General features: G+C 36.8%; 1 protein-coding gene across 1 annotated transcript in view; it reads left to right on the plus strand.

Annotated features, from left to right (window-relative positions):
* LOC117290019 (splicing factor, suppressor of white-apricot homolog) overlaps positions 1-14,072 on the plus strand; it is a 65,113-nt gene extending 51,041 nt beyond the window's left edge. Inside the window, exons 10-16 of the mRNA XM_033771243.1 lie at positions 1,421-1,927; positions 2,344-2,517; positions 3,963-4,242; positions 5,718-5,849; positions 6,200-6,331; positions 6,636-6,726; positions 7,680-14,072. Of these exons, the coding sequence (XP_033627134.1) occupies positions 1,421-1,927; positions 2,344-2,517; positions 3,963-4,242; positions 5,718-5,849; positions 6,200-6,331; positions 6,636-6,726; positions 7,680-7,745 (1,382 nt within the window). The 3' untranslated portion in view covers positions 7,746-14,072. The remainder of the gene's footprint in view (positions 1-1,420; positions 1,928-2,343; positions 2,518-3,962; positions 4,243-5,717; positions 5,850-6,199; positions 6,332-6,635; positions 6,727-7,679) is intronic.
* The last annotated feature ends 2,998 nt before the right edge of the window (positions 14,073-17,070 follow it).

Here is a 17,070-nt window from a genome sequence, read left to right on the forward strand (position 1 = left end):
CAAAGGGATGAAAAATGTTTGTCTTTATACTGCATTGAGTGTTATGTAAAAGGCGTGATTGTTTGAATTTGTTGCTTTGATGTTCACATTTTTACTTTGATATTGTGCTCTTTTTGATATGTGTCTAAATGCTATGATTTTTATGTACATTTTATGTCAACCTCACTTTTGTGCTCTTTGTTTTCATTTTGAAATACACATTTTGTTTATATATTTATTGTGGAATTGTTGAATATTTCCCTGCTTTATTCTTGATTCTATGCAAGACAATGAGTTTACGGTTAATAAACTGTTATTACACTGAGGGATAATTACAATATGTAGAGTATTTTCCCTGTGAAGGTGTTTATGATGTCGTTTATGTAGAGTATTTTCCCTGTGAAGGTGTTTATGATGTCGTTTATGTAGAGTAGCTTTCCTGTGAAGGTGTTTATGATGTCGTTTATGTCGAGTATTTTCCCTGTGAAGGTGTTTATGATGTCGTTTATGTAGAGTATTTTCCCTGTGAAGGTGTTTATGATGTCGTTTATGTCGAGTATTTTCCCTGTGAAGGTGTTTATGATGTCGTTTATGTAGAGTATTTTCCCTGTGAAGGTGTTTATGATGTCGTTTATGTAGAGTATTTTCCCTGTGAAGGTGTTTATGATGTCGTTTATGTAGAGTATTTTCCCTGTGAAGGTGTTTATGATGTCGTTTATGTAGAGTATTTTCCCTGTGAAGGTGTTTATGATGTCGTTTATGTCAAGTATTTTCCCTGTGAAGGTGTTTATGATGTCGTTTATGTAGAGTATTTTCCCTGTGAAGGTGTTTATGATGTCGTTTATGTCGAGTATTTTCCCTGTGAAGGTGTTTATGATGTCGTTTATGTAGAGTATTTTCCCTGTGAAGGTGTTTATGATGTCGTTTATGTAGAGTATTTTCCCTGTGAAGGTGTTTATGATGTCGTTTATGTAGAGTATTTTCCCTGTGAAGGTGTTTATGATGTCGTTTATGTAGAGTATTTTCCCTGTGAAGGTGTTTATGATGTCGTTTATGTAGAGTATTTTCCCTGTCAAGGTGTTTATGATGTCGTTTATGTATAGTATTTTTCCTGTGAAGGTGTTTATGATGTCGTTTATGTCGAGTATTTTCCCTGTGAAGGTGTTTATGATGTCGTTTATGGAGAGTATTTTCCCTGTGAAGGTGTTTATGATGTCGTTTATGTACAATAGGTAGAATATTTAACATTATTCGTCATAAAAATTGATGAATGTTTCCCCCAAAAAAAATTCAAATAGAATATATATATATTTACAGTGTAGATGATTTGTAGGAGGCCTTACATTGCACTCAATTTTAAGAACCATGTATAGTTCAATATTATTAAACCATATTTCTTCTACCATTGATGTTTGTTTCCTTTAAAAATTCCTTTCTCCAGTTTCTGTGAGCTTCTCAATAAAATCCAAAGGTCCTAAAGAAGAGCGCCCTCTAGAGAGGAAAAGTGCTTTACCAATTGAGAGCAGTGACTCTGAGAATGAGGATGAGAGACCTCAACCTAAACCTCTACCTCAAGGATTCATGGATTCTGACATCATACCTCCTGCATTCAGACGACCAATCAGAGAGGAGTTAGAACGTCATCGTAACATTCCAAGAGAAGATGAGATTAGAAGTGGTGACCGTGAGGGTCAAAGGTCATGGGGTGACTATCCAGGTCAACCTCGATTTAACCCTGCATTCAGGGATGGACCTCATGGAGAGGGTAATAACCCTCCATATGAGGGATATTACCATGAGGGTTATAGAGAACCTCCACCCTACAGGGAACCAGGTTGTGCAGAGTACCAGGAACATCCTGGTACTTCTGCAGAGCTGGGACTGTCCAGACTGAGAACTGGTTTTGATCGAGGACGAATGACTGAGGAAGAATGGGAAATAAAACAAGGTTAGTACTTCAAGCTCCCTCCTACACCATGGGATTAACAACAAAGTGTTAAGTTTATTTTTCTTATTTTGTTGTTTGCTACTTTCATTGCTCGTTGTTCCTTTGTAGAGTATCGCCATGAGCGCCGCTTGCGGCGGACACCGGCGCTTTATTAAGTGTCCATTATTATTATAATTATTCATGGTACAAGTGGTAATTTTAAATAATTGAAGGGTGTGTGGGTAAGTAAGTTGTACATGGTTTGATATTGCACCAAGTACTAAAACTCATTTTGCATTTTTTTAAAGGAAAAAAGAAATGAAAAAATACAGTTCTTTTTCTGTTACCTAATCCAGATCATTGATGCATTTATACTTCTGATGGTACTTGGTTTTGATTTTCCCAATAATTTATTTATACATTTATTGCATTGATAGTTAAGATGCGCCTTGAGGATCGCTTAGCCCATGCAGCCAGAGAGAAAATGGCCTTTGCATCTAAAGATCGAATCCAACAAATGGAAAGACGTAAGAAAGCAGCTGTATTCTTGAGTATGATCAAAGATAGGCCTCAAGCTGGAGCTGCTGCTGAAATAGATATCATTGATACAGGTAGGGAAACAACTAGGTTGCCATGAGAAGAAACATTCAATTAGAAATGTTCTTATCGGTTATAGACCTTGGGCACCTGCCGTCGATTTCACAAAACTCTTCCTAACTTAAGACTAATCTTATGACTTAGGACGAGTCCCAACCCTGCACTGCAGCATGGAGATCTTAAGATTAATCTTAAGTTAGGACGAGCGTCCTAACTAGAGATAAGACAAGTCCTATTAACTCTTCATGTAGCGCATCATGTAGGCATGTAGGGGTGTTTAAACTGTTGATAATGACCAGCTGGAACTGTAAATAACCGTCTGGCTTCCGGGTGTCGGGCGCTCAAGCTCATGTACAATTTTATTCAGCGGAACGCAATTCATAGCTATTAGTAACAGCGCGTAATCTAGTTCTAATCGCCTGTAGACACAACCCACATTTTTCATAAAGTTTTTGAAATAAAATGTGTTCAAACCTTGAATTTCCGATTGTCAAAGTGTCTATAATTGTATTTTTTAAACATTTATGAATGGGAATAAAAGAGTAGTGACTCATTCTTAAATGGCCTATTAAAACTGGCAGGGTCGTGGCCGTACGATAAAGGCCCAAGCTGAAGTTTAAGAACATGTCACTCTCCTTTGATTCCCTTATTCCCAAACCTAAGTGGATGATATTGAATGATTGGTAGGAGGATCAACTGTTTACTGTGTAGATGCATTCACAGCATGATATCGTATTGCACTCATATTCTTGCTCTAGCTGCCAGGCAACCTCGGTAGTCTAGTTGGTAAGACACTGCTCTAGAGTTGCAAGGGTCGTGGGTTCGAACCCCACCCGAGTAACATGCCTGTGATATTTTTTCACAGGACTCGGGAAAGTACTGAGTATACAGTGCTAACACACATCGGTGTATGGGTAAAAACCAAAATTAATATTCTTTATCCCCGATGCAAATTTAACATCTATTATATCGTTGCGGTACCCGCTGCCAAAACATAGGATTCGAACTGCCTCTAGCTGCCGGGCAACCTCGGTAGTCTAGTTGGTAAGACACTGCTCTAGAATTGCAAGGGTCGTGGGTTCGAATCCCACCCGAGTAACATGCCTGTGATATTTTTTCACAGGACTCGGGAAAGTACTGAGTATACAGTGCTAACACACATCGGTGTATGGGTAAAAACCAAGATTAATGCACTCATTCTTGATCAAACTTTAAGTAAAGGTAGATCACCAAATGGCACAGTTCATGCATTTAACAGTTCTAAATTAGTGAAGGTTTAACAAATACTACTGTGTATATTCCTGACCTAGAAATTAAGTTATGATTTAATACTTTCATATAAACTTAGTGAAAAATGAATAATTGGTACACAGTGGAGTGATCCTGAAAGATAAAATAAGTAAGGAACAACACAACAAGCAAACGTCTATATTCAATAAATGATTTATGTCTTCATCAGATGTTAATGACATTCCGACTGAATCAAACAGTCCACCTCCAGAGAAACAGCAGCGTATCCATAGCAACGAAAGGAAACGACATAAGAAGCACAAACATAAACACAGCAGTCGACACAGTCCTTCTCCTGAAAGAAAACACAAACGTCCCCCACGCTCCTACCAGGGTGGTAATCGTGTATCCAAAGAGACAGAACCCAAACAGAGGTCAAGGTCAATCTCTCCTGGTGGAAAGTCACGACCTGTGACCCCTCCAAGGTCATACCAAACAGGCCATAATAGGTAAGAGAACACGTCAACCTGTGAGTGGTGGATGCAGTGGTCTGAGATGGGTAGTGTCTGTTTTTTACTCAGGCATGTCAGTCTGGCAGGGCAGCCATTGCAGAAGGGTGGAGGGGGTGGGGAGGTGATGAGAGTATGGCTCTAACTGGGTAAAAATAGAAGACCCTAGGTTGAGGGTGGGGGTTGAATTACCACTTGTTGCTTGGTTTCTTGAGGAGACTGAGCAGCTAGATATCACTGATGATTAATCTGATGTCTTGAGGTTCAGTGTTGTCTTGGGTTTTCTATGGTCTCCTTGACACGTTGGGGTGCCAGTGCTCGGAGAAGACACTATAGGTCGAGAGGGTGGGGGAACTATTACTTGTTGCTTGGTTTCTTGAGGTAGAATGAGTAGCTAGATATCACTGATGATTAATCTGATGTCTTGAGGTTCAGTGTTGTCTTGGGTTTTCTATGGTCTCCTTGACACGTTGGGGTGCCAGTGCTCGGAGAAGACACTATAGGTCGAGAGGGAGGGGGAACTATTACTTGTTGCTTAGATTCATGAGGTAGAATGAGTAGCTAGATATCACTGATGATTAATCTGATGTCTTGAGGTTCAGTGTTACACATGTATGTCTTGGGTTTTCTATGGTCTCCTTGACAAGCTGGGGGTGCCAGTGCTCGGAGAAGACACTATAGGTCAAGAGGTGGGGGAACTATTACTTGTTGCTTAGATTCATGAGGTAGAATGAGTAGCTAGATATCACTGATGATTAATCTGATGTCTTGAGGTTCAGTGTTACACATGTATGTCTTAGGATTTCTATGGTCTCCTTGACAAGCTGGGGGTGCTAGTGCTCGGAGAAGACACTATAGGTCAAGAGGTGGGGGAACTATTACTTGTTGCTTAGATTCATGAGGTAGAATGAGTAGCTAGATATCACTGATGATTAATCTGATGTCTTGAGGTTCAGTGTTGTCTTGGGTTTTCTATGGTCTCCTTGACACGTTGGGGTGCCAGTGCTCGGAGAAGACACTATAGGTCGAGAGGGTGGGGGAACTATTACTTGTTGCTTAGATTCATGAGGTAGAATGAGTAGCTAGATATCACTGATGATTAATCTGATGTCTTGAGGTTCAGTGTTACACATGTATGTCTTGGGTTTTCTATGGTCTCCTCGACAAGCTGGGGGTGCCAGTGCTCGGAGAAGACACTATAGGTCGAGGGGGGGGGGGGGGACTTTTGCCTGTTGCTTGGATTCTTGAGGTAGAATGAGTAGCTAGATATCACTGATGATTAATTTGATGTCTTGAGGTTCAGTGTTATGTCTTTGGACTTCTCAAGGTCGGTCTCCTTGACACGCTGGGGGTGCCAGTGCTCAATGCTAGTTGTATTTTGTTTGTGTCTTTTCACCGAGTGTTTACATGGAAATGAATAATAACCTGAGGTTTATGTAAATCCTGAATGAGATAATTTTTTCATTACTTCTTAGGTCACAAAAGCAACGACGGAGGTCTAAATCGAGATCCACTTCCCCAATCCGACCTCTACGAACCTCAGGGTCATCACCACGGAGATCAAGTTCTCTTGGTGCTACAGGTACACATGTACCAAGCAAATCAAGGTAGGCTTACGTCATTTCTTACACGTCATTAATTATATGATAAAGAATCCTCCATGACCTTTAAATGGGAGTCTGAGGTCAATTTTTGTGGCACTTATTTTCCAAAAGATAAAGTCTTTATGACAAGAGGAAAACTCTTCTGTTGACATCCTCAACTGCCTAATGACGTCACATTTAAAATAGATGGGTCCCCACAGTTTCCTGTAATTCATTCCTGTTCATGATATTTAATCAATTTCAAGGAAATTTATTTTTACCTTTGTAGTAAACTTATTCTACATGTGACACTGAAAATTGTAATTATTTTGAAACATTTGTACTAGGTTGTTTTGGACTGATTTTCTTTCCAGGTCCCAGTCTCCAGAGAATAACAACAAAGAAGAAATAGCAGCGACGTCAATAATGCCTCCCCTTCAAGAGGATCATTCCCCGCCCCCTCCTCCTATTGCCATCCATACAGAGAATCTCATCAAAGAAACAAGGTACAAATATATATTTTGTTTAAATTTGTTTAATCTATTGTAATTGGAGATGCCTGAGTTATTATACCACCAATGAAGCAGCGCAGCAAAAGCTGTTTTTATAACATCCCAATAAAAGCTGAAACTAAACAATTGACCACAGGTTCTTTGGCCTTCTAAATATTCTCTTGACATCTCAACTTTTGTGTTATATTTGTTGAAATAGGGTTAAATGTAATATTGATTCATTGTTGCATAATTTTTTTGAAACTTAATGTCAAACTCACACTTTCAGATTTGTTAATTTCTGCCTTTTTGTTTGCAGTGACTCCAATTCCCCAACTGAACTTCTTAAAGAACCAACAGAGGAAAATGGATCTTCAGTGTCGGCTCCTAAAGAGGCTGGCCAAAAAGATGTAAGTAGATATTATAGTCTGTGTAGATAGGGGTAGTAAACTGGTTTTAATGAGACGTGGTCCGGGTTGGTGTAGTGGTATCTATTCTCACCTTCCATCTCTAAAACCCTGGATTAAATCCCACTGGGGGCACTATGTGGACATGGTTTTCAGTCACTACCCGACTGCGTGGGTTTTCCTCCCACATCTAAAACTGAAACTTCCTTCATTGTCTTCTCTCTATGGGGTTCTTGGCTATTTCTTGGCGATTAAGTTTGCTTTCTTTCGAGTGTTTTGCTTAACAACCAGAATAAATGAAATGAAATGTTGAACCCAAAGTGATGTAGCCAGAAAGTGTCTCCATGCACTACACACATGGCAGCCAGGAGTGCACACAACGCAGGGATTAGCAAGTGTACACATATGTAGGTGCTACATCCCATCCACATCCCAAACATTTTCCCCAATTGGGAACCTAATCTAAAATCAAGTATAACCAAGTGCCAGATATACTTTTTTTAAAGACTGAACTAAAGCTTTGTTCTTTAAGTCTTTTAGGATGTTGGTTAGTGTTTTCCCTTACCGAAGCTAGACATCCTTTTGACTTTACTCTTAGGATTGGAGTCTGGGTTTTTTGCTCCATAATTTGTCATGCTGTTAAAGGCTCCTCATACTTCTTAGCATTGTCAAGCCAAGCTTACATCCTCAGAAACATTCAGCAAACAATCCTATACAGGACGATGTATTGAAACTTTGAAGATTGTAAAGCAAAACAAAAAACCAAGAAAAAATTGACCTAGCATTTAGATATATACACATGGTGTTACATAATATATAAGTAAATTTCCAAAAATAATGTATGCATTTTTTTATAAAAAAAAAACCAAAACAAATGTTTTGTTACCTCATTGCATATTACCCAAATGGTACTGTTTTGTCTGTACTTCATGTTTATTGTGAATTTTTCCATACAGGATTTCCGGGCCAAAATCCGTGCAATGCTTGCTGCCACCAGACAGATGGATTTTGAACCAAGCTAGCAGTCTCTGGGGTCAACTGATCAGGTCAATGTTAAGGTCAAAAGTTACAGAACAGGAAGATGAGCATAAAAGAAGAAATGGTTACGATTCTCAGGGATTCTGCACTTCGGTTTTAAAAATGTGTGTGAATCTTTTACACTTTTTTTTTAAATTAAAAATGTTGTGACCCAATGTTACAAATGTCAAGCTTGAGGCCTGTAATGGGTTGGAGATATGAACCAAATAATTGCCTTCAATAAAACAAAGCATGGCACCCAAGGCTTTCCCAAAATGAGACTAGGTAAACCAACAGTTCTTTTCAGAACCACCCCAACTCATTAGATATAGTCATTACATGGTGTTACCACAAACCTTTCTATAAGGTATACCCTTGTTGGGTTTACTGGATCCCAACTGGGTAACGGTATATCACAGTTGGGCTACAGTAACCTAGTTGATTGTTCCACTATATACCAGTTGGATAATAGTAACTTACATGTAGTTGGGGAGTACAGTATATCCCATTTGGGTAAGAGTAACCCAGTCGGTTGTTACTGTATTATCCCATTAATTTGGGTAACATTATATCCCAGTTGGGTATTACGGAACACTCCATTTGGGTAACAGTATATCCCATTTGGGTAAGAGTAACCCAGTCGGTTGTTACTGTATTATCCCCTTAATTTGGGTAACATTATATCCCAGTTGGGTATTACGGAACACTCCATTTCGGTAAACAGTATATCCCATTTGGGTAACAGTAACCTAGTCGGTTGTTACTGTATTATCCCATTAATTTGGGTAACATTATATCCCAGTTGGGTATTACGGAACACTCCATTTCGGTAACAGTATATCCCATTTGGGTAACAGTAACCCAGTCGGTTGTTACTGTATTATCCCATTAATTTGGGTAACATTATATCCCAGTTGGGTATTACGGAACACTCCATTTCGGTAACAGTATATCCCATTTGGGTAAGAGTAACCCAGTCGGTTGTTACTGTATTATCCCATTAATTTGGGTAACATTATATCCCAGTTGGGTATTACGGAACACTCCATTTGGGTAACAGTATATCCCATTTGGGTAAGAGTAACCCAGTCGGTTGTTACTGTATTATCCCCTTAATTTGGGTAACATTATATCCCAGTTGGGTATTACGGAACACTCCATTTCGGTAACAGTATATCCCATTTGGGTAACAGTAACCCAGTCGGTTGTTACTGTATTATCCCATTAATTTGGATAACATTATATCCCAGTTGGGTATTACGGAACACTCCATTTCGGTAACAGTATATCCCATTTGGGTAAGAGTAACCCAGTCGGTTGTTACTGTATTATCCCATTAATTTGGGTAACATTATATCCCAGTTGGGTATTACGGAACACTCCATTTGGGTAACAGTATATCCCATTTGGGTAACAGTAACCCAGTCGGTTGTTACTGTATTATCCCCTTAATTTGGGTAACATTATATCCCAGTTGGGTATTACGGAACACTCCATTTCGGTAACAGTATATCCCATTTGGGTAACAGTAACCCAGTCGGTTGTGACTGTATTATCCCATTACTGAACACTCCATTTGGGTAGCAGTTCATCTCATTTGGGTAACAGTATATCTTAATTGGGTTAGTGAGTGTAATATTGGGGCATTTCCCCGCAGGCCTACTGCTGTTTTTACAGAATAAACGGGTGTCCCTTCTTTAGTGACTGCTGTCCTGAAATGAGGGACATTAAAGTGACTAAATTACACTTCATAAAGCTGGTCAAGTACAAACATCACTTACCATATAAAACATTGCTTAGCAGAAATGCAGTATTTCATATTGCAACTGATGCCTCATTGTAACCTTAGGGAATACATCAAAATACTCATCAGCATTTGAGCATTTTTTGTTAAACAGCTTCATAAAATTGGTCTTTGATTTCTTGAAGCTACTCTGCCCCACAAACTTGCTAAACATAGACAAATCATGCTTAGCAGAAATTCGGAGACCAGCTTAAATGTCATTGAATTAACTGGTTACTGTCCCTTCTAATTCATGCTTATCAGCTGAATTCTTAGGTTGATCATCTGCAGTTTTGTAAGCATTGCCAATTATAGACAACTACTGCTTAATGAGTTAAGTGCTTAGTAGAAGACGCGGAGAACTTGCTCAGAACTTAGGCAGTAATGATTATAAAAGACTTTAGGAATGAGTTGATTGCATTGTACAGCAGTAATGTGCAACATTCCAATCTTGTCTTATGTGATAGTGTGATGAAATTAAAAACAACTTATTTCAGTGTTGATTTGTTCCCATTAATTGGGAACTGTAAAACTTTATTTTTATTTTTGTTTTTCGATGATTAGTACCTGCCACTTCTAACAACTTAATTTGGAAATGAGATTTCAAGTGAAAGTAAGAATTGGTTTTTAAGGCTTTATTTTCTCAAAGAAAATGATGCCAGTGATACTCAAGTTTATGGGTGATACTCAACCAAATGAATTTGCTGCAAAAAAACCCAATTTGTACTTTCTCTTTAAATTAAAATGTCTTTGCTTTTTTTAAAAAGATTTATAAGTTCTAAAGAGGATGTTTCATTGTTCCTTGATCGCTTAAACTGTTAAACCATTATTTTCTAAATTAGGTATGGAGGGTTGGCACATGACTGTACGGCTGGTTTTTGTCATGTGACTAAAGTAAACAATATTCACTTAAAAAGTCTCAAAGAGACTCATTTATCAAGTTTGATGGCCATTCTTGAGTCAAAGGCAGCTTAACTTAATTGTCTTTCAAGAAAGAGAAAAATGTTGGTTAACCAATGATACAAAGTGTGTTGTCTGCAGAGGTTTGATGTTTTCTGCATTAACTTCAAAGAGAACTTGGCACTCTAAAAAAAACATTTAATAGTAGCAACATATCTTAATAATCCACTAAGATTAAATTCAATCAAATTTAAACTTCATTATTAGAAATTCTTTCTATTCAAACTGATCTCCCCAGTTGGTAAATCAAAATGTAATTTTAATGTTCAACACTTTAGTAAGTGGCAGACTATGTAATAAATAAAATAAATATGCTACATATAATAGGTGATCAAATAACTTTGCTATTTTTGAAACAATAGTGAATACTAGGGCTAGACTAATGCTCAGCATTAATAAAGCTACTGCTACTTGTATTAGTACTGTCATTGAATCAAGATAAGGTACAGCATTGGTATTGTTGGCAGACATACTGCTACTGGCATGCTTTATAATACTACGTGTACATGAGCATATTGTTAGAACACAAGTGATAAATTTGCATAAATCTGCATACCGCGCAGTTGGTTGCCTTCAAATTGCCTTGTGTGGTAAGGCCCGCATTTTCACAGAATAAAAGAAAGGGTAGTTCAGAGCTCATACATGTACTAAGATGACAGAGAAAATGTTTATTGTTTTCCTGTACATTCCATTTACTACTTTAAAAGAAGCTTGGAAATTCTATTCATTTTTTAAGATGAAGCATTTTCTTTAGAAGAATCAGCTTTAATAAGCATCACTAGTAGTCGATCTGGGCTAAACTGTATGTATCTCGTTCCAATCTTGTGGGTCTAAGAGAACTCTGCGGTTTTTAACAGAGTAATTGCTGGAAGTTCCCCACTGAACTCGTTTTTCAGGCATCTTTTTATACACACTGTCTAGCCTAAAGCCAATGCTGAACCCCTAACCCTAGTTTTCAAGGTTAAATAAACACTTTGAACATTTCTCTTCAAAAACATTCATGTCAACATTTTGTGATGGTATTTATATCCCCATTTGAAATGAGGTTATAAACTTAATCGACTTTCTGACATTTTCAAAATTATTAAAACTAACTGTGAAACTTTCTAGTTATTCTGAAGTTAATGGTTAAACCATGAATTTAAGCATGAACTCTAATAGTTGAAGTGATTTAACATAATGGCCAACAGATTGCTTGAGAATTTCAATGTAGAAAATCAAGTTATATGAAAAGGGAACCAGGTTGAGTCCTGGCAAAGACTGTCTGATCATACAATGTTGAAACATATAGCAAAGTGCATGAAATTAAAATGATAAATCAGGGCATACGTAAAGGATAATGCCCGAGATGCGCGCCATTCAGGAGTAGGACCCCCTTGGGCAAATCCAACCCACGTATGGCGCATACACCGAGGGCATTATGTGACTTAACCTCCACCTGTGATGTCATGCTGTTAACCAAGCGCTCCATTATTTCACAGGAATGGCGTGATATTGTGTAAAGGTAGCCATCGAGCCATTCAGTCAAAATAATGGAGGGATGGAACAATACCTTGACATCACAAGTGGAGGTTAAAATAAGTTGTTCTTAATTGTATTGTACCTTAAGAGGGTAATGGGTCTGAAAGTCCAATTTCAGAGACTCGCAAAGCAGGAAAACAGTAAATACAACTTAGTTACCATTCTAGTAACCAGATTCTGCTAAGTATTATTTTGTATTTTTTAATTTCAAAATGAGTGAGTTTTCTGACTGCGATGCTGAACATTTCATTGATGTAGTGTTCATGCACAGTTTGCAAGAAACTGACATCTTGTGGTTTTTCATGTTGTGGTTTTTCATCTTGTTGTCTAAAGGCAAGGCGGAAGATAAGCAAGAAACACAGTTTGTTGAAGCAATTTTATTTCTCACTTATTCCAATACTTTATCTTCTTAAGTTTATTAACAATCCTGACTTTTATTTGTCTGTCTGTGGCTAGAGCTTTTAGGATGGTTGGCATAGAGTTGCTTAGTATTTGGGTTGTGTATTCTTTTCTGTTATTGTGTTCTTATTTTAAAGACTTTTTTTGTGATCATTGGCTGGCGATCTTTTGGTTACCAATCAAGTTTAGAATTAATTTTCTGAGGAATAGCAAGATTTCTATGAAATGAGCCGCGAATTGCTTAAGAAGTGCGTTTGTGAAATCAAAAAGAAGAAGTGTATCTTCATTTATAGTAGGAAAACTCAGGTTTATATCAAATAAAAAAGTGTGTGAAAAAATGTCATATTTTGTCTAATTTTGTGTTATTTTTATAAAAGCAAGCGTGCGATTTTCTAAATGAAATGTTTGTTTATTCCTTAGAGAATTAAACTAAACATTAATTGGTATCAAAGGATTACTTGCATAGAGCTGCTACCAATTTGCTTGCATACAAATATTACGCTTAGAAATTTCCACAGGTTGTAAGCCCAAAGTTAATGTGATCCAACAAAAAATTGTGATAGTTTTTGTTCTTATTTTTGCTTGGATAGTGCATCTCGCTTAGCAATATTTCCTGCATTCAGGTCTTGCTTTCTGCAACATTTTACAGTGTGTAAGTATTTCATAAAAGTGAACTGTGTTGGCAGTAACTTTCATGTGTGTGGAACTTTTGGTACTTTGATTTGACCACAGGTACAAGAACCCTCGATATGACATTTTGATAAGATGCTAGTGTTGGTACCACAAGGGAAAAAATGAAAAGTTGTTGTAGTAGTTGTCAGAATGGATACTCTGGTTCGCACCTACATCATTTTACCAATCTCTTGAAACTGTTCATGGGTTATTTACAAAACACCGAGTATGGCTATGTGCTCTTATTTAAATACCTATTTTATACAACGTGGAGGATCAAATTGCTTCCTTTTAAAGAATTCTGAAATAATTAGTTGATGGCAGTCGTGTAAAAACTATCGCCAGTGTTTTCTACTTGTAAGAGAAGGAAGTTACAACATAAATGAAATGTTTGTCATTTTTGGAAGTTGGTCACAACCTTAACGATGTTGTAAACGATAGCTCAATTTGCCAACAGAAGCTCGCATCTGAGTTATACTCAGATACTCATTATAAACTAGTAAAAAATATTCACATTAAAAAAATAATGAAAAATGCTCACATTCAAGTACGGTGAAGTTTTATGATATTTTGTGGTGAGGCAGGATATGGGTACGGAATTCTGCAAACAAAAAGGCCATTTTAAAAGACTTATTGTATATTATCTTCTTCCCCTTACTATGAAACATCTGGTTTGGTTTTATTGTTGTCTGGGGTTCTAATTCAAATGTTTTTACATACACATGTAACTAAAGACAGTCATGGGTTGTTTTGGCTTGTATACCTTCATTCTAAAGTCATTTTACTTATTGATGTATGGGGTTTTAATTCAGGTGAATACATAGATATGAAGTAACAGGAAAACGGTCCGACTCCTGTGTAACATAAACAGAAACACTATTGATTATTGCTAAGGAATATAGGGAGCATGACAAAAATAAAGATTTTTTTCCTTTCATTCTGCCAATCATAGTTTAATGGAAAATGAAATAAATTCTCGCTTTGTTGTAAAACCTGTTGTCATTTTCTTCGACGAGATTGTTTGTTCAAAGTTGTATGAGTTGAATATATTTGTTCATCTGTTGGTAGGGCATGATTCCATTACTGGATAGTATAAAAGGGAAGCGGCTGGTTTTTCTTTTGTGTTTCCAGCCTCTCGCAAACCAACAATCCTCTAACCTCGAACCCCACTTCACTCCTTGCTTTTTCTGTGTGCTTTTTTCCTTTTTCATTTCTTTCCACTCGGCTGCTTTTTACTGCAGTATAGCTGTTTTTGTGTGTTTTGTTGGCATTATTTAGCCCCCAAAAAGACTTTGCTAGGGTAAAAATGTCAGGTAATTCACTGTCTTTTGCATTTATGTGACCATAAGGTCCTTTTTGTAGGCAGTTTGCAAAGGGAATAAATTTGTATTAGTTCAATGATAAATGCATGAATGGATTTAATAGGCTTATATGGGGGTCTATTTGATCATTCTTGATAGTTGTACATGGAATGATGAAACGACCCAGTTATGGCATGCGCACCTCGCAGAATAATAATGACCATCATTTTTATATAACTGTTCATAGATGAACTTTACTCATTGGTAGCTCAAAAATGTTTTATCAAAGTACCTTGTTGGCCAGAGTAGCAATTCAGTTTTGACACTGTATCCATCACCACGACCCCCCCGCCCGCCCATACACACACACCATTTTGTTTTTGTATTTGATCACAAGTTAATCAAGGATACAACATTTGGTTCATGACATTTGACTGACCCACGGTTCTTATCTCTGAGATGATTCTTGTTCAAAGTATGCTTTGCTGTTACCTGTGAAGTGAATACAGAATCAAAGGTTGATTTAATGCCACGTCGGTAAAAAGGTCCATTCAACCCTGGAATTTAATGCTTTGGTGGGAAAGATCACTTCACTTCTTGATGTACCAGATTCCACCTCCAAGTACGGATTCAAAGGTTAAGCCACGTCAGTGTAAACTCATTTCAAAGGTTGGGTTTAGAGGAAAGTTTGTTACGAGGAAGGACTTGAGCATGGCTAGCCGAAAAGTTGAAAGCAACTAAGACCTTAGTTTTGTTTATAACGATCCTATAAGCTAAAGCAGTAGTCTCGGCAGATTGTTTACCTTCCGCTAAGGTAGTAGTTAAAAAGCAAAATAGTTCTTTTCAGAACTGAGAAGTCTCCCGAAAAATCTGAAAATCTACTCCACGGTAGTAGAATATACAGCAAGACAGTTCTCTAAAGAACAAACTCTACCTGGCAAGTAGATACACACATGGTGTTTACCGCAAACCAAATATAATGGACAAATAATATCAATATCGTACATCACACATGGATCATTACACTGCACCAATAAGACTCAATTATTGAGATTTATTGAAAGCAACACCTTATATAAGAATCATTTTGTATTCCACAACAAAGCCATTGTTCAATATTAATCAAGCGATTTGTGCAGATGACTTAAATAACACAATTGTATTAATAAAAAAAACTGCATATATAGGAATCCATATTTTGATATGGTACAGAGGCACGATAACAATTACATTCACCCAAATTAATAGTACAAGATAAACATATCAAAACAACATAATTATATAGAATATACTTTTTAAATGTCCCCAAAACAGAATAATATTATGAAATCAATCAGTAAATATGCAAATATTGAAAAGGTACATTCTTATTAGCAAACAAAAGAAACAAACAAAGTTTTAAAAAAGGAATGAAACATCATTAGTATGCATCACACTACGAAGGACAGACTACCTGAGTACACAATGGCATTAATGCCTATTCTTGATATCATATAGGAACCAGACTATTTTCATTTTTCAGTGGCGTAAATTTTATTACAATTTTCTGTTTTCATTGGGAAAATAACAAGATGGCTTTAACATGTTTAAAACAAAGCCCAAATCCTGTTAGATTTAATATCCCCAGATATTTCGCAAATTGAGTCAACAAAATCAACAGTTTAAGTCATGTATGGGCATAATATGGACATAATTTTATTGGATGAATAGTCAATGAAAGGTAAACATCCATTTGGAAATGTTTCTGTCCAGTGACTGGTCATACGTTGTATTTCAGTTTTGGTTTGAAGCTGTATTTCATACTCTAGAAACAAGTTCGTTGAACTGATTCCATGCAGGACAGTATTTTGTTCTCTTCTTTTGGTGTGCGCTATAACTCTGTAATTTGTCAGGATAACTTGAACCTGAAACATGTTTGCTTTAAGATTACAACTTTATAATTGTTGTCTGCTTATTAAAAATAAAACATCCAGAAAGAATGTGTAAAATAAAATAAACCTTTGAACCTTAAATTAAATGCTGTTTAAATGAACATTTGAAAGCGTAATGCAGCTCCAAAGTTCTACCTCCTCCAACTTCACTAAAACACAACAGCAAATACTACATTATTCAATCTTACAATCATTATTTGTAACAAATGCAAAATGTGATCCTTATAAAGGCCTACCAATAATCTTGTAGGCTTAAAAAGCAATTCGATCATTTGGGTGCGCATAAACTATGCAGTATAAAATCTATTTAGAAGGAATGTTTCATACATTTATGACCACAACGGGTTACATTAAAAGCAAATTATTAGAAATTGTCTAAATCACCCAACCATAGTTAGAAAACTGACAAAAATAATGTCAGGTAATTATTTCACATGAAGGCACACCAATTTGTTAACACACACTTAATACCCTCTCCATAGTTATATTAAATATAATAATAAAGGAAACTAGCTGGCAAACTCATCCATAACTTTTTGTATGGAAATTAATTGGACTCAATAAAATGGACGAAATGCAAATTATAAAGACTTCAACTCTTTGTCATAAATATAATAACAATACGACTCAGAGAGAGCATCAGTGGATATTAGAAATTTGGGAAAAACACTCAAGGTATGAAGTGGTGATCTGCAGTGGACACTATTGGTAATTGTCAAAGACTAGCCTTCTCACTTGGTGTATCTCAACATATGCATAAAAT

This window comes from Asterias rubens, chromosome 5 (genome assembly GCF_902459465.1).
Source record: "Asterias rubens chromosome 5, eAstRub1.3, whole genome shotgun sequence".
Taxonomy (NCBI): Eukaryota; Metazoa; Echinodermata; class Asteroidea; order Forcipulatida; family Asteriidae; genus Asterias; species Asterias rubens.